Source organism: Labrus mixtus, chromosome 16, assembly GCF_963584025.1.
Source record: "Labrus mixtus chromosome 16, fLabMix1.1, whole genome shotgun sequence".
Classification (NCBI taxonomy): domain Eukaryota; kingdom Metazoa; phylum Chordata; class Actinopteri; order Labriformes; family Labridae; genus Labrus; species Labrus mixtus.
This window is the reverse complement of record NC_083627.1, coordinates 26,738,825-26,757,403: the sequence shown is the minus strand read 5'-3', so window position 1 is coordinate 26,757,403 and position 18,579 is coordinate 26,738,825. Positions and strand designations below refer to the sequence as shown.

Below are 18,579 nucleotides of genomic sequence, written 5' to 3'. Positions count from 1 at the left end.
CCATAGTGTGTGTGTTGATTTTGTCCAATAAAGCTACAGTATGTCTAAACAAAGTTTCAGATGTGTTGCTTTGACTAATCTCTTCATGTAATAAAATGTAAGGATTCATATATGAAAAGAAAAAGAGCGCTATGATGAGGATGTGTTTTCATATCAACCAAAATACAATCACACATCCTGCAATCAGTCATCATAATGTCAGAAAGCTTCTCTGAGAGGAGGCAGGTCTGAATCTTCTCTTGTTCAAGGAAATCAATGTCTGATATTTAAAAAAAATACATTAATCTTTAAACAAAGAGCCAGGACTCAATGTGACATTTGGCACTGAAAAAATGTATAGGTCCATATTATATACAATGTTGAATAATGATTATCTATTCCCACAAAAACCTCGGAGAGAGGAGCGCACGAGGAGAGTTTAAATAAAAGTCAACCAGGACTTTAAAATACAAAGAACCAAGTGCTGTTCACTATTTACCAACAGTGTTTGAACTTTTGCACACTCAAGAGAACTATACTGTCAATATAATTCCTGAATTCGAAAGATACAATACACTGTAGAGCTGCACTTTTAAGACGGAGCCTCAGTGAGAAAAAAAAAAGGTCAAAATAAAAAAAGTGTAGGTATGTTGAAGTGTTGTACTGCTTCAGAACAGGCTGCTGCTTGTGTTACATAATACAGTACTACACAAGAACCCAAAGAAGCTCCACAGCAAACACCAACAAACTGTAAGCATGTAAACATATACATGCACTAAAAGGCCGATTTATGATATGCTCATAGAATCATACAAGACCATGTGTGGGGCAGGATTTGGATATCAGGGCCCAGTTGTTCAAAAGTCATCTGATTAGATTAAATCTACCACATTATATTAAACATTGACGAGGGGTTGCTGAAAGAAAAAACAATTCTGAAAATGAATATGATCAGTTAATCCAATCTTGATTTTTATCTGGATAAAAACCTCCAGTAGGTGTTGTTAAAGACTTTGCAGTGCAGGATTGGAATTGGAATTGACCTCAAAATGTGGATTGTCCTGATCCAAGAGGAGTGGATTCAGGCTGAATTACACGGACATGGAATTAGAGGAAAAATGATTTTTTTTAAATTAATTTTTAAAATAATTTTGGAATGAATTAGCAAAATGTCAACTGTGACATAGTAAAACTATTAGACATTAGGGTTGTGACAAAATAAAGGATTTTTGACCCATAAACATTTCACCAAATAGCTGTTGATATCGAACATGAAATGTTTAATTGAAAGCAACAGTCAGGATCTTTCAGGATGTTTAGATCACTGCTAATCCAGATTTTGTAATCCTTTAAAGTCTGTATCTGGATAAGTATAATGCTAAATGTTTTGTCCTTTTAAAGAGATTGGCCAAAATGAGCTGGATTACCTGATCCTGGATATCAAAAAAGCAGATCCTCCGAATCAGGAGAATTCTTAGCCAGGATAAAGATTTTCAACAAATGGGCCCTGGTTACAAGGTCACCCTCTGTTTGTAGCTGAAATGATGAAGATGCTGTTAAACTCTTGTCAGGAGACTTTGACAGAAATAAAGAAACATTATACCTGCTTTAACGGCTCATAAATAACAAAAAGCTCATCACAGGAACATAAACAAGGGAATATTCAGCCCAATAGATACTGTACAAACTAGTAACAACTTCCTCTGTCTCAGTTTGGCAGATCTCCATCTTGCTGCACAGAATCTCTTCTTGGGTTTCGAAGGCCTTTACAAATCCGTTTTGTCCATGTTTGTCCATGTTTGGTGTCCACACGACATCAGCAAATAGGCAGCTCTGTGTCTCCATGGGTTTTTGTCACAATAAATGTCACCTTCTTATTGTGGCACCACTGCTGGTAGTGATATTCACAAAGCGTCCCCCATGTCACACGTACAAGGTGCTAGCATTTGTCTAGTGTCTTTGTGCACATAAGTGTATGTGTGTGTGCCCTTAAGCGCGTGGCTCCAGTTTGTGTGACAGCTCGAAAAGCGTCTGCTGATTGTCGATGATGTGCAGGTAGTGAACGCTCGCCCTCACCTCTACACTGTCGTTCCCAATAACCTCGTTACCTAAGAGAAGGACACACACAAACAAAAAGTGCACATCAGTCACACAGAAGAGTTTCCAAGAACAGTCACAGACAAACATAGACTCATACAAAGAGTGTAAAGGTTTGTCTGGAAATGGTTGCTTGGTAACTGCTTTTTACAGCTGCAGTATACCAACTCAGCAGCAGATGGCGGTAGAGTCTTTACAATGAATTGATCTAAACATCAACACTATAATCCAACACACTGTCACACGACAAGAGCCCATGAAGCTGTTCTGTTTGGGATTGTTGTAACTCGGGTATTAAGTCAGAGGGTTAAAAAAAAAAAAAAAACTCACCCGGCTGGTCGCTCTGGCAGTGGCGAATCATTCTCACTGTGTCTGCAATCATATGCTGTAAAGGTTCAGTAGAAGACATGTTGCATCAGTGCAATAGGAAACGGGAGTATTATTGTGCTGCTTTATAGCACTCAGGAAAAACATAAATCATCAAAACAAAGCTTGTTCTAGGTGAAATTCCACACAGTGTCAGTCATTCTCTTGATCTGTTACGAACAACACTCTGGGGCCTTCTTCAGTCTTCTAGTCCAAATATACATTATATATATATATATATATATACATATATATGTGTGTGTGTGTGTGTGTTTGGCATAACAGACTGTATCCAGATTGATTGTGGTGATTCTGAACAGGAAAATCAACATGAATGGGATTTTTGCAGATCTAATCCAAATCACTCTTGAATCTGGCACAACAATGATAAATCTCTGAAAACAGATTTTGTATATGAACACAGAATCTGCGGGCAGGTGACATGATTTTTGGTGTCAGGAAAACTTTGGTTTTGTAGTCAGAGCAGTGTCATCCACTGGCATTTCATCAGGCTTTGTCTGTGTGCAGGAAAAATCATCTGTGTGGAGGCCAAATGAAGCGGACCCATCAGCCATGACGAAATCCTGGATCCCATCAGCGCTCACCTGCATCCCGTCTTGATGTGAATGTATTTACTTCATTATGGTTAAAATAATAATTGCTCTTTATATGTGGCCTTTGCTGAGTGACATTAAAAAAACAATGAAATAACTGACTTAACTCACCAGTTTCTCAAAGTTGACCAGGTTGTCATGGAAGGTCTTATTTCCCTCATGGATAAAGGTGATATCTTAGAACAGGAACAAATGTTGAATGAGTTTTTTAAATAAAAACAACCAGCTGTGTGTTAGTTTGAAAAGGGTTAGAGATGGTACCTTTCAAAAGGAGCGGCATGAAAGGGATCTTGGGAGGTTTCATCCTCTTGAATGCTTCTCTGTAGGCTTTGTGGTTCAGAGAAGGATCCTGAATAAAAACAGAGAAAGAAGGAACATAGAGGGTGAAAAAAATAGATTGTAAAAAGGAATGCTTTGGATTTATTCATAACATTAGATAATCAAAGAATAAAAATTAATCTCTTGTATCTGTTTGTGAAATCTCACCGTGATGAGCTCGAGCTCAGAGAAAAGCTTCTTGAACTTCCCTGGACATTTCTACAAAAGAAGGTGTTTGGTCAGATGGTATTTATAATACAAATCCATGAGCAGAAAAACACTAAGTACAACAATGCACATGTTTACCTCCCAGGTTTGGTTCAGTCGGCTGACAGCTGCTGTGTTAAGACCCATGATGATGGCAAACGCAGAGTTCAAATTTCTTTGGGCTTTACAGCTACAAAAAAAACAAAAAGGTCAAGCGATGTTAGCATTCTGCACAAAAACACACATGCATATCACACATGTACTCTTTTGTGTATTTATTTCTGAGAGAGTGTGTTCTTACTGAGCCGCGATCTTGATGAACTTCTTGAGCAGCTGTACTCTCTTGTTGAGTGACACACACATGAGCACCTCGGACATGACCCACTGCTGTACCTCGTTGCAGCGCTGCAGCAGGACTGTGAGCGCTGCCGTGTGGCCACCTCCAGGAGAACGGCTGAGGGTGTAGTACACCAGCTCCTGCTACATGTGGAAGGAGGGAAGAACATGATTGAAAGATAAACTCACCCAGAATTTAAATAAAGACATGTCAGAGGTTAGAAGTGACATTTCTGTTGCTCTTTTTGTACAACAAATAATCCAAAACCAGAGGTCCATCTTCATACAAAGAAGTAAAAACAATCAACATTTAAAGAATGATGAAGCAACTTTGCCTAAAATTAACAAAGACAGGATAACCTCCACATGTCAGCGTTAAAATGTAGCCATTGTTTCTCCCTCTATCCTATGCTTCTCCTTTTTCACAAATATTCAGCTCTTCTGAAGCTGCAAGAAGACTTTCTGTACTAATGATCCGGAAAATCTTATGGAGCATTTGCATATTTGGCGCTCATGTTTAAGCAATCTCTGAAATGAATATGAATTCATTACACACTATACCCACACAACACATGTATATATATATATTTATGTGCATGCGGGTACAAACCTCATGGATGGATTTGAAGAGGCTCCAGTCCAGGTGTGTGAGAGCAGCAGCCACATCCCAGGTGTTAATACCCAAGAGTCGCACCGTTCTCCTGCTTAGCTCAGCACTGTCTGTTAGAGGAGGCTGCGCACACACACAGAAAAGAAAGAAACACAGAAATACAATGTCAACGCAAAAATAAATAGAGAACACTGCTTACTGTCATACACACAGGTGTTTTATATTTACAAGAACAAGACCTCTAAATAAAATAAACAGTCCCGTGATCATCATACATTACATAACAAAGAGACTGTGAGTGGATAAAAACAAAACAACTTTAAAGAAAGATTAGAGAGAGAGAGAGCCTCCAGCTTTTATACAAGCAGATTTGAAAGCTGAAACCAGAGCGGTGATTCCTACAACACGGTTGTTCTGTCCTGCTCTATTTACGTGAACTCAAATTCTGCTTTTGTGTGCCTGACAACTGACGTCAGTGTTTACTTTTTAAAACTAAACACCACATGTCTGTCAGCATCCCATTCATACAGTACATTCAGTAAAATGTGTCTATGTAGAGGATCTACTTTTTAGTCAATAGAAGGCCTTTCAATATCCTGTAAACTTTTAAATGTCCTTAAAATGTAGATTGAATAACACTTTAGGTTCCACTGTGAGGAAAAACATGCCATGACAGAACAACACTTCACACTGATACAGCACTTTTCCATCCCACTGTCATGGTTGGGCGACAACAAAATGGTTGCGGCTTCAGTTTCTTCTCCATTGAGTCAGAGTTATTAGCAATAGCCTGGCCTAAGTCTTTCTGGCTTGCTTATAAAGCATGACTCTCCAAAATGCTGTGGAAAGAATTGTCATATGGGGAAAAGGAATTTTATTTTTCATGCCTGATTCACCCGGAAGATTAAAGTTGATAAAACCATCTACTGTATAGAAGTGAGAATATGCCCACATGATAATATCTCTGAGAGGCTGTGCATGCTTTTCATCTGCATGTTGCTTCTTTAGCATCTATGAATGCTTTCAAAAGATGGAAATTGGAAAGATGTCATATCACAGTAGGAGAGAAGAAGAAAACAGAACAGCACATTTACATACCAAGATCTCGGTGAGGTCCCTGCGACAGGCCATGAGCTTCCCCTTTGGGGTCAGAGACTCTGAATACACGCAGTCACTGGGCTGTAACACCCTCCGCTCTGCAGGTAAACAGATAAAGAGAGAACAACAGAAGGATGATGATGATAATTTAAAGCCAAGGGAGTAAAAGTATTGATTCCCAAACAGGGGTACTTTGCTGTACTTTTGCTGTTCTCAAGGTCAAGGGATTATCTTAGAAGCTCAAAGATTTAATGACCCTTAAATGATGATTTTGAAAACATTTTGTTGTAATACCTGAACACCTTTGTGTTTGGTAAGGTAGCCAGGAAAGCAGAGAAGTCTAATTAATGATCTAATAATGGTAAAAAGGGACAGCTTAGTAAAAGAAATAGCCTAAAAGTTATGACTAAACATTTAGTGAATAAGCTTTGAGTGTTTAAAAAGATGAATTTGCTAACCTTAGCAAGCCCAAAGTTTACTAAAGAGTTTAAAATATGATCAAAAAGTACTAAGAAATGTTTAATGTTGAAAGAAAATTGCAATCGTTGAAATAACGGTAAGAAATGCAGAAATAGTTCTAATGTTTATAAGTAATATGAATATTTATCAAAATATTAAAGGTATGCATTTCTAACATTAAAAAAGCATGTGTACTACTACCAACCTTAACTTTCCATTGTCTGACAACGTAGTGTAACATTATTGACTTTTATGTAATTAAAATTGGAACCACTGGGCTGAAAAATTAGCTTTTTCCAAGAGGGTAAATAATGCTTTGTACATTTTACTATTATAAATGGTTTATGCATTTCTTTGTGTGTTTGTGAGTATACCTCCAGACTGCGACACAACAGCAAGAACCATGTCTTCTTCTGCTCTGTCCATCTTCAGACCTACGATCCGTAGCAGCTCGTGGGCCTCCAGCGAGTGGTGTGTTTGGACGCTCAGGTAAGAGTCAGCGCTCACGTACACACAACAAATAACTACAACACACATAGAAAATGTTTAGAGCAGAAAATATACATTTACTCAAAATGTGTTAGTTACACAAAAACAACAAGAAGGAACTTCTTTGAAGTCATAGTGAAACAGAGGCAAAATAAACTCAACAGGGAGACTTGAGTTTATTTTTGAGTGCTCAAAAAGACAAAATGAAGCTCTTTATTCAATGTGCACATTATGCATGAACATAGAACTTGCAGACTGTAATTATGTATGATTGCTTTCAGTCCTGGGCAGTGTGTTGTGCTTGGTGTTGTTTATATCTTTATCTTTGTTACGTACCCTCTCTTGTCTCTGTTGGTGGGCTCCGAAGCTGTAAACAGTTTTCCTTCAAACTCAACTGCTGATACGTTTGTTTACTCTGAGAGAAAGAAAGCAGGAGTGACATGAAGATGAGTGTTGAGATGAACTTATCATGTATTATAATATTAAGCACAGTTTAGACATTTGTTTTACTTATTTCCCTTAATTTTCTTTATTGAAATAAACCATTTGACATATTTGTAAGTGATAGTGTCAAGCAGCATGAATGTAGTAATATTCACTCTGACCTACCTTTTGGTTAGGAGGGCAGTCATCCACAGTGCTATGAGAAGAAACAAGCATGACAGTCAAACCCCAATTCACATAAACACAAGCTATCATATCTAATCCAGAAGAAGAAGTCCTTTGCAGGGACAAACACACTCACTGTCTGCGGCGCAGAAGTTTTTGGAACTCCTTCAGGTCTTTCTCGAGTGTGGGGAACTCGTACAAGTCTTCTAAAACATACCTGTACAGTGTCTGCAACAAAAACAAACATGGGAAAAATGTGTTCATTAAAACTTACCAACATATCATAGAAACTCTCTCCAACCTTCTCTCTAAACTGACTCTGTGATGGTTGTTTATCGAGCTGCTGAAGTTGTCTGTGTGCACTGATACTACACACTTATACTGTAAAACGTATTTGTTCTACTACTGATACCTGGAGCATCACTGACTTTGATTTTGCTTAAAAATGGGGTTTCTGTGAATGGCAACTATGCCAGTCAATAGACCAAGTGTAAACCATCAATTATTAGCCTCATCAAAATTCAGCTTGTTTCTTCTTGTTCAGTATCGTTGTTTTACACTAGCAGTTACTTTCCAGTTGAGTGACCATCTTGTCTTCATTATAAAACTATTTGACGACTGCATAGAGATCAACGCAATATACACTTTTATCTAAATGTATCTCTATAGATCGAACAAAGATCTAAGAACGATATTGGCACATATATCTGTATGGGAATTTTTCTCTTCCTAATGTCGTTATCGGTATCAGCCCCAAAACTCTCATATGGGTCAGGCCCTAGCTTTCAGGTAAAATATCATGTGAGGTGCAAACAAAGCTTCAGCATCCAGTGTGTTCTCAAACATGCCAAGACTGTATTTTGTATTTAAAGTTCAGATACTTATTTCATGAAAAAACACACAATAAAGCAGCTTTATTTAAATCAGTGTTTGTCTGTTTTAGGTTTGGAGTCCTTCGGTGTACTGAGTCAGACCATATAACAACGTTAGTGCTCGAATCACATCAATGCAGGTTTAGTAGGCTAATGATTTTAAATATATAATAAAAGAAAGACTTTTGTTATTTTAATCCTTCCATCTAAGTCCATATGTTTTCTGTATCTTGTACTGAAATGGGTGATTAGGTGACAGTGACACTAACATGTGTGTGTGTTTGCTAGGTAAAATGACCAAGAAGTATGAAAGCAGACACAGTAATAACTTGCACACACACACACATTTTCAAACACCTGCTGACACTGACCCACCATCACCACCCATCCCAATTCTCCTCACTCATTCCTCTGTTACTAGGCAACCATCACCTGGGTTACGCACTCCTCATGAGATTATACCCAGGCCAACCCTCGCACTTTGGTTTCCGTGGCAACACGGCACGGTGCAATGCAGCCGTTAGGTTACAGAGGGACAAGTAATCATGCGTGTGGGGATGACTTCACGTGTTACTGTGTTTTTCTTTTCTTGTTTCACAGAGATGTTGCATTGATTCAGATTCACATCTGACTTGACTTTTTGTTTTACTGTGACACTGAAAATGCCTATGTGTTTTTATTTTATGGAGCTATGATGTCCTGTGTAGATTATTTATTTTGTCCATATTAGAATTCAAAGGAACATAATTTCCTTAAATCAAGGTTGAAGATAAAAAATTTGTGGATTTACCGCTCACAATAGAGCTGAATTGCTTCTTCTCCCTTTTCTTAATCTTCATTTTCAAACAAACAACAGATTCGCCCATGGCTTCATCAGGTTTGCTATAAAATAAACTGCAGCAGGGTGGATAGCCTGCTGGGTAGTCTCCATATATGGTCATGTCTCCATGCCCTTTACTTTAAAATCTTCACTTATACTGTATGAACACAGCAGTACAACACATTACATTTTACAATCGATATACTTTTAAATAACACAACATCCTTAAAAGGAAAATTACCATAACAGAAACCTATACACCCCTACATCAAGGGGAACTTAAAGAGAGGGGAAGATGGAGTGTTATTTCTTATAACTTAATCCTGAACTTGACCTTTTTAGAGACATTTTGTGACCTTTAGTTACTCAGATACTGTTATGTATATATGATTATCTTGCAATCTTAACAATTTTTGCACAATTGCTGCAGTGCGGTATTATCGTTATCTCGGGCCACATTGCCTATCATATCACGGAAGAAGGAAGAAAAACCTGCTCTCTCATACAAGACACAACAATGTGTGTGGATAAGCAAACCAGAAAACTAATCCCAACGCAGCATGGTACATCCAACATTTTCATTAACGACAAGGTAGCATGCATATTAAGAATATCACAGTGGCCAATTACTAAAGAATAAATGAAAAAAACGTTTTGTTTTTTTAAGAAGAACCCCAGTTTCACCCGGTGTTAGACACTTGTTATGATGATTTAAAGACAGATTTCTTTTTAGGAAAAAACCCAGGAATTCAATCACCTCCTTGTTCAAAGTAAGAATCTGATCACCAGCTTGAGCTGTTCTCATTGACCACAAGAAACATAATTTAGGTCTTGTTAGCAAAAAGTTCAAGTCTTAATGTATAGATATCCTTTTAACATTAAAAGCAGGTAGTAGGTCATTATTTACACTCAGTAAGGAGGACGAAGAAGTTTATATAACCGAATCATCAGCATTCATTTAATGTGAATGATTCTGCTGGTTATCATGTTTTAGATTCTAAAAAGAAAAAAATACAGCCTTATATCCTGATTTAAGCATTCATTACTTATGAAACTTTTTTTTTTCCTGTTTTGCTTTTTCAGAAAGATGAGATAAAAACATCAACAAAGGTTCTCCTATGGGAGATTGCTCGAACTCAGATCACAGGAAAGGCAGCAAACAAAAAGATCAGGGAGAATACACACACCAACATCCACACATGGCTCTGTTCTCTCTTTCTTCACAATATGCTTGATGTTCTGTCTGTGCAGAACTGAGGCAGGAGAGCCCAGTTTTAGAACAAGACAGAGACAAATGAAGATGAATGACACACGGGTGAAGGGACACCACAGGATCTAAGTTGTTAAATCATTCAAGAGAGGGAGACAGAGAGACAGAGAGAGACAGAGTCAGAAGAGAGATAATAGAACTATATAATTATGAAGAAGAAGAGTGGAGTACCTTCATGAAGCTCCTGACGTGCTCCTCATCCTTGAGGAAATCCTTGTAGAGTCTGCTCCAGTGGGAGACTAGCTGCAGTACCTTACGCTTTCTGAAGAGGGCGTCTTTGCCCTCCTCCTGGCCCCTGCAGCGAGCACTGCTATAAGTGAGAGCAGTCAAGGAGACAAAGACAGGCAGTGTGTAGGTTAAATGTTTGTGTCTGTGTGAATTAGTGATTCCAGAAAGGATATTGTCCTAGTAGAGCCTGACAGAGGTCATTGGTGGACATGAACACCAGGTAGGTCAACAGGAAGTCATCCAGCAGCATTTCTGAAACAAAGAAACGCATCATTAGACACTACTAAGATTTTAACCAATTCTTGGAACTAAGACACCGAGAGTAATGTGAAATGAATTTTCCGTTTTCCTCTTTGTTTCCATGGTCAGTCTGCACTATGCAGTTGAAGACTTTTTTCTGTGATTGATGAGGTCTAAAATATCTGATTTAATGGAAGCTTTAAAAAGGTGAACAGCAAGCAGCAATGTTTCGAGGCTCATTTTGTGTAACCCATTACACATTAACTTGCTGATCAAATTGTTTGTCTCTTGATATCACTTCCACTCATTGTTCATGTTAAGATGCAGAATGAAATGTGTAAAAATTGAATGAATAACATATTTGGCACTGCGCATGTGGATTTTGATGTTATCAAAATGTTCAGAGAATAAAGTAACCATATTTAGGAGTTTTATGCTGCATAGACTGAAAATGAATCTTCACCAGACAAACTTGGAAGTTTCATGTAACAGTATCACTTTCAGTTGCTTCCTCTTTAAAAAGTGGCTCATTAGTTTTTCAGGTTAAGGTTGCCATTCTGTTCCTTTTGAAGCCAATGTTTGAGATAAATTTTAAAAAAATATAGGAATTTGTTAGCAAAGAGCGTGACTGAGAGTGTGTTATGTGTATGTCGATATGTGCTGGTGGGTGGAGGGTGGGGCTTGAAAATATTCTGATCTGCCAAAGGGGGGCCTGGAAGAAAGTGTTTTGGGAACCACTGTCCTAAAGAGACGGATAAATAATGAAACCGTAAACGATTTGCTCTGTGTTAGAGCCACATCAAAAAACATCATTCACCCATTCACCTAAAGAATGATCCTTTCAATTTCTCTTCTTTTAGCTCATTTTTAGTTTTCCAGTGCACAACTTTACTGTATTAGTTCACTCACATGGCATCATTTGTGTGTCCAACAAGTGTTTTCAGTTTAAACTCTCTGTCCACTACCTGCTCAGAATCGTAAGCAGACAGACAAAGTTAGTAACAAGCTGGTGAACACTGTGGAGCACTCAGCTGCTAAAGAGCCAGATATTTCCCTCAGGAGTTGGATTGAGACCAAAGTAAGAGTGAATATTGGACTAACAGTCATCAGTGAGCCAGAAACATAACTCTAGAAGAATGGTTAACACTGCTCTGTGTCATTTGGATCATTTTGAATGCAACTCTTATCACATTAAAAAGTGACAACATGTCAACATGTTCTTCTAAAGGTCAGATAAAGTTATGTTAAGTTTGATTCTTTTAGAAGAGGTTTAAGTTTGCATGCTCATGTTGCTCAAAACTATCAATCAAAATCTTTCCAAAAACAACCACAGCCTGATAATGCAGATCATCTTTTTACATTATTTAAGTCAGTTTTTGACACTGTTCTTAGTGTTTAAGTTTTAATAAATTATGAACAATGATACTTTGCAAATATTAGCTTTTAGTGCTGTTTATTGTGTCTACTGTATTTTATATAATAGTGAGATGTGAAACTATGTTTCCTGTAGCTTTGAGAAACAGGTAAGCAAATGTTTACACCACTACAAAAGGTACAAGCTTCTCTTCGTCTTTGCTCATATTCTGAAACACAGAAAACAACACACACGGTGGAAGAAATTCATCAGAGTAAAAACTGCCTGTGTGTGAGACTCAGCAGGTGTTCAATGGCCAAGAATCCGAATATAAACAGCCCTCGTTGCAGATGGGTAATGAGCCACTGTTGGTGGTGTGAGGGAGTAGTAGTCTGTGTGTGTGTGTGTGTGTGTGTGTGTGTGTGTGTGTGTGTGTGTGGTGTCAAACTCTTTCCCTGGGAAAAAGTGTGACCCAAATATGGCTCTGTCAGGCAGAGAGCAAAAAAATCAATTATAGAAGACTGAGCAGAGGCCGCGGCATTAATATTTGATCGACCGTTTTCTCTTTGGAAATAAAAACACTACTTTTCCAAAGAAATATTTGAAGGCAGGTCTGACTGAGCTCATGACTTTTTTAAAAACCCTGCTGACTAACTGTCATTTCTCCTTGTGTGAGGCCTTTTCCCTTCAATCTACGGATGAAAGGCTACTTGACCAGCTGTCAGTCTTTTCTCTCCCGTTACTCTCTCTCTCTTTCTCTTCCTGCAACCCAGTGCTTAATTTTCTCCTTCTTGCCGGCCACTTTTCCTGCTGCTCCTCTTCTCCTACACTCAGCTCTCTCTGATGATAAATATCAATGTTCATCTTCAACATATGCCCTCTGCGATGGCCGGCTGGCATGCAGAAAGTCAAACACACACACACAAACTCACACATACGGCACCCTGATGAATAACTCATTCACTTCTGACCTTGGGAACTTTATCTCTCATGGCAGAGAAGGAATGTGTGTGTGTGTGCGGAACTAATCGTGGTAATATGCCTCTGTGTTTTTGTTTTTTTGTTGTGTGTAAGTGTGTGTGTGTTTGTGTAATTCTATGTGTACATGAGGAGCAGTGGTTGGGGTAATCTCTCTCTCTCTCTTTATGGAAGCATGCCTGTTCAACATGCTGCACGGCTAAGCCCGCTCAAACGGCACAGCAACATCCCAGAGGGCCTTTTAACACACACAGACAAACGCGCATGCACAAACACACACACGCACACACCCGTCCTCATGCTTATTCAAAGCACATAGACCAAAGGATGCATGCACACTGATACAGAGACAAAGACAGGCTAACATGCACACTCTTGATCATCACCCCTGCTTCTACCTTTCCCTCAGAAAAAAGTGTCTTTTCCTTTAAGTGAATAAAAATCAGGCAGCCTTCTTCCACAAAGACCACCTCAGTCCTCCCTTCCTCTCTCTCTCTCTCTCTCCTCTGTTTCTTCATTTGCTTCATGCAATTCAGTGAGACGGCTCCCTGTGGACTGCTGGGAACTGGTGGTGCTGAGGAGTCGATAAATAAAGATGCCCTGTCTTAAAAAACGGTGCAAACAAGCTGGTCGAGTTTTTTTTTTACACAGGTTGGGACCCAGATGTCCCTGGATGCATTTTTTTTTACTTGAGCTTCAAAGTAACAAAAAATAAAATATTAAAATATGAATTATTTTCTTCAGTATAACCAGAAATAAGTGAGATTAAGAGCGCAAACTGTATTTGACATTGTGTCCTCAAAGTAAATTAACATCCACAAGCAATTTAAGGTTTTACTTAAAGAAATGGTTGATTTATTATAAGCAAATACAGAAAAAAACAGTATACAGTTTAAACAGTATATACGATGTTAAACTTCTGCACTGTCAAAGAACCCAGTAGCCAAGGGGTGGACTTGTAAGAAATGAGACATGATGGTTAACAGCCCATTGAAATAGTTTGCGACAAAAAAAAGCCTGCAGCAGCCCGAGGGAATCGTTTGACAAACTCATTAAAGCGTTTAACCTCTTGAATGTTCCTCATATTTACAGGCGATGACATGGCTGAGTGACTGCACACTTGCACCTGGCTGTGGTGTGACGGCTGACTGACTCATGCAGCCCAAACACAAACTGACGGCATAGTTGAGGTGAATAGCATACCCCCTGAGTCTAAGTCCATTTTAGAGAGAATGAAAGAGACAGAGAGAGGTCCAGGTTGGGATGTGTTGTAACTTGCTGTGTGCTGAAAAAGTAGCTCTTGGAATGAGAGGTTGAAGAGTTGCTTAGTTTTAAAAATGCTTGGGTACAATAACTGAGACGTCTCATCCGTTTAATTATACAACATGCTGATTCCACTGACTTTCTTTGACTCTTCTAGCTAACATCTTTGTTTCTATCTTTATATAGAGATATCCACACAGTGACCATTTTTAACTACCATTTTGCTCAAAGGGGGAAGCTCAATTCCTTTGCCAATGCAGTACTGGCTGTATTTCAGATTGATCTTTGCATTTCACCTCTTCTCAATTCATTTTAATTCAACCTACCAAGATTCAAGATTAGCATTAATGTTAGCATCCAGCAAATTCAGAGCAGACCCTTACCCTAAAATCTCCATTAGCTAGTTCCCCTAGGTAGCTAACAATACAGTTAGCTTTGGCCTTAATATCTGCTGTCTAGACACTGTCTGTCTTGACAACTCAATGTTACAATGAGTTGTCATCTAACAGGAGCAAATTAGTAAGCAAAAAATGTTATGTAATCTTGAAATGTGGTACAATGTCCTTTTGGAATTAACTATCTTTATCTATTCAGCTGCTTAACAATTGGAACGCCATGTTAGAAAGCGATTTGTTAAATGTAAGAGGTTTCTACAAAGCTATCTTTTATAATATCTTGTATGACATTGGAGGTCTTTGTTTCCTGTTTCTTTTTTATCTTGATTCTGTTTATTAATGGACTCCTGAGTCTGTCAATAAAGATGATGAACATATGAAATATCAATGGCAGTACAACATTTGAACAACATTCGAGTTTCCCAACCTGAGAGTGACATCAGAGGACAATGAACGTCCTTTAAAAACAATGAATGGTGTGGATGGATGTTGTCTCACACATGTGCATAATGTTTACAAAACCTGTTTGCCACGTGCTTCTTTAAGTCTTTGTGTCAACAAACTTACCGCTCTCCCTGCTCTCTGGCCCCCCTCTATGGTCGTCCAACCGCAGGTCACTCAGCAGGTGCTCCAGGATCTTCAGTGGCGTCCCCGACACCACCACATACCTGTAAGACGAGGAGTCATGACAATCTTCCTGACTAGGGCGTGAGAACCAAGAATGACCATTTCCAATCCTCCCTCTTTCCTCCTCATTCTCCTCCACATCATCATCATCGATGTAGCGGAAGTGGGGAACATCAAAAGTACAGATGCTACTATCGTCTTCATCATCATTGCTATCCTCGTCTTCTTCGTCATCCTCATCATCTATGTCCTCCTCTGCCTCTGCGAGCATAGCTAGCTCATTGTTCATTCTCATATCTAAATATTTCCAGGGGATGGGCACTCATCTAAGCTTTGCAGACCCAAGGAAGGTGCTCTCCTGATGGGTAAACTGACGAGCAGACTGGCCCAGTCGGCTCGAAACTCCAAAAAATACTCTCCGTCTGACAGCTGCCTCAGTAGAACTCAGAGGGAACTGATTGCTCGTGAAGATTCTGACACTGTATACACACACACACACACACACACACACACACACACACACACACACACACACACACACACACACACACACACACACACACACACACACACACACACACACACACACACACACACACACACACACACACACACACACACACACACACACACACACACACACACACTTAACCTGCCTGTCACTGACACTCCCTGCATTGTGCCTTAGGTCTTGGCACAAACTGGCTTAAATGCAAGCAAACACAGACACTGCACAAAGAAAAGGACTTTGAGGAAAGCAATTTCACACAAACACACACAGTCCCACATCCATGCTTGCACACACACACACAGTCCCACATCCATGCTACACACAACCCTTACACTGATATGTAGAAGGAAGTAAAACAGCCTTGGTGTCATCTTTGTTTCCCTTTTAGCTGAAAACAAAAAAGCCTTTCTCTTCTTTCCTCTCTGTGCCAGAAGCTAAAGCATTCATTATCTTGCACATGCACACGCACACGCACACACGTACATTTTGCATGTTCATGCAGGAGTGTGTGGTCGCAACCTAAGCTCCTAAAGTACACTCAAACTGAAAACAAGAGGGAGGAGTATGATTATGTTTTTGTTGCCTCTTCTGGTTTGAGGTCTCTTATTATAAAGAAGGAAGGATGGACTGACCTCTTGTCACAATCCTCCTCTCTGGACCCGCCCCCCAACGATGTGGGCGAAGGCCGGTCCGATGGTGACGTCACTGATGATGTCACTCTCCGCAACACCAACACGTCTCTTCCTCTTTCCTTCAGACAAACTCTCCCGACCGCCTCCTTAGGGAGAAAAAGTAACAACATGTTACAAAGTGAAGCAAGGACAAACTCTTTGAGGTGGCTGATGTTTCTTTCAGCTTAATTAGGCAATACAAGTTATGCAGACTGATCACAAACAACCCAGTCAGTGCTCATGTTACCTGTACATTTACATTTTACCAGGAAAGAGAACAAAATATAATCACATTGAGACTTTAGGCCTTTATTTGCTTTTAACAAGATCTAACCGTTGTGTGTGTGCCAATGGTAAGTAAGCGTCTGTGAAGAAGGTTAATTTGGTTATGAAAGAGAAATTAATGTTGATGAATCTTTATGGTTTACAAAAGCAATTCAGACCATCAGGAATAAGACTGACTATTGTAAATTCCTGTAATTGCTGCCACTGGGTCGGTGTCGAACAAATTTGAAAGAAACAGCCTTTTTTCACATGTTGCAGGGCAAATATCCACAGTGAATGATACATTTGTAGTTAAAACAAAGCAGGATGAGATTTTTTTGCAGGACACATAACCTATGCATGTACAGGATCAAGATAAGCAAAGATAAAAGAGATACCGCTTTGCCCACTGAGGGTGCCAAAATTGAAACAAACTAAAAGTTCATCACGGGAGCTGTTGTGAATCAAAGATATTATGCAACGTCTTATGTTTTAAAAAAAAGAGAGACAAAAATATGCAAGGATAAAATGATGATCACTCACACACACACACACACACACACACTATCACTTATGAGCTACAATCCATGAATGTGATATGATTGCTTTCATAGTAGAAGACGGCTAAGCTAACATAACATGTGCTTTTAATGTTTGTCTTTACATTTACATGATCATTATTACTTTAAAATGGGACATAGGACATCTCTGCATACCAACACTTTGCAAGCTTTGACTAAAGTTATGTTGTCCACCAGCATCACACTCGTGTAATTGATATTTCATAATGTAGCTCTAATAATTTATTTTTTTTCCTCTTGAACAGAAGTTGCTTGTGGCAGCTGTGTTAAATATTATTGCTGTGGTATGACTGCCATCCCAAGAGATACACGATCCTGAATTAGGTTTCAATGGAGACTTCTCAAATAGTTTCGATAACAGAAACACATTTAAATGCCAGCATTACATATTATCCTGATGATGTGAGTGTTTGCTTTTTGGAAAAATCCCTCAGTGAGTGCTTGATCCAAAAACACAAATAGGTAAAGTAAAGCTAACAAGATCTGCACACCAAAAAGCTCCCGTTTAAAGGATTCAATGATAAGTGACGTTTCGAGCCAACATGCTCTTCCTCAGACTTGTGTTTGCTTTATTGGAAAAAAATCTGTTAAAGCTTGAAAAAGTCCCAAAGTTAATTTAAACTGTCAACAGCGCAGTATTCAATAACTGTGATAAGACTGAGAACCATGATTTTGAAATCAAGGAGCCCTAACGCAGAGCACTTCTAACGCAGCCAGGGATACCTCAGTAAGACACAAATACATGTCAATAACCTGCTGACATGAACAAGTAAACACAAACACACCCATACAAACATGCACTCTGTGCACTATCTGTGTAATGGTCCAATGAAAGGAGTTGTCTGATCCTCAGAGACAGCAGCTGGGTTCTGCTCGGGTCAGACACAACAACATGCCCAAAGTGCTCTGTGTGTTTGTGTGTCGACGTGCCCTGATGACTCATACACTGGAGTATTATACAGATGTTCTTAGCAAAGACTTACAGTAGATCATCTTTCTCCTCTACAGGTTTGTTGGTATATGTCTGATTTCTCTTAAAATCTAACTCTGCTTAAATACAATATTATCTCACATTTGGATGCCTTTTAACTACAACTCTGCCAAAGGATTTGTGCTTGTTCACCCTTATTTAATAAAGTCACTTTAATAATGTTCCTGAAATAAAATTAAAGTAATCTGGAACTTTCTTTTGCCTGATGCTTTACAGTGCAATTTGACTTTATCTTTCCAGATGCTTCTATATTTTCCCTGCATGAAAGAGTTGTTTTCTTTTTTTTTGGAAAGGGCAGTTATGTGTCTACATAACTGTCAAAAGACAGGATG

The 18,579-nt window shown here is 39.0% G+C and overlaps 1 protein-coding gene across 1 annotated transcript in view; it reads right to left on the bottom strand.

Moving 5' to 3' along the window:
- Window positions 1-357: 357 nt before the first annotated feature.
- Window positions 358-18,579, bottom strand: part of rapgef5a (Rap guanine nucleotide exchange factor (GEF) 5a) — a 47,897-nt gene continuing 29,675 nt past the window's right edge. The window contains exons 10-26 of the mRNA XM_061059376.1: window positions 16,373-16,518; window positions 15,170-15,270; window positions 10,546-10,624; window positions 10,316-10,460; window positions 7,319-7,410; window positions 7,183-7,213; window positions 6,910-6,988; window positions 6,459-6,608; window positions 5,626-5,723; window positions 4,528-4,650; window positions 3,883-4,061; window positions 3,681-3,771; window positions 3,543-3,593; window positions 3,318-3,405; window positions 3,168-3,232; window positions 2,407-2,461; window positions 358-2,087 (exon numbers count right to left, since the gene is read on the bottom strand). Coding sequence (XP_060915359.1) covers window positions 1,969-2,087; window positions 2,407-2,461; window positions 3,168-3,232; window positions 3,318-3,405; window positions 3,543-3,593; window positions 3,681-3,771; window positions 3,883-4,061; window positions 4,528-4,650; window positions 5,626-5,723; window positions 6,459-6,608; window positions 6,910-6,988; window positions 7,183-7,213; window positions 7,319-7,410; window positions 10,316-10,460; window positions 10,546-10,624; window positions 15,170-15,270; window positions 16,373-16,518 — 1,692 coding nt within the window. The 3' untranslated portion in view covers window positions 358-1,968. The remainder of the gene's footprint in view (window positions 2,088-2,406; window positions 2,462-3,167; window positions 3,233-3,317; window positions 3,406-3,542; window positions 3,594-3,680; window positions 3,772-3,882; window positions 4,062-4,527; window positions 4,651-5,625; window positions 5,724-6,458; window positions 6,609-6,909; window positions 6,989-7,182; window positions 7,214-7,318; window positions 7,411-10,315; window positions 10,461-10,545; window positions 10,625-15,169; window positions 15,271-16,372; window positions 16,519-18,579) is intronic.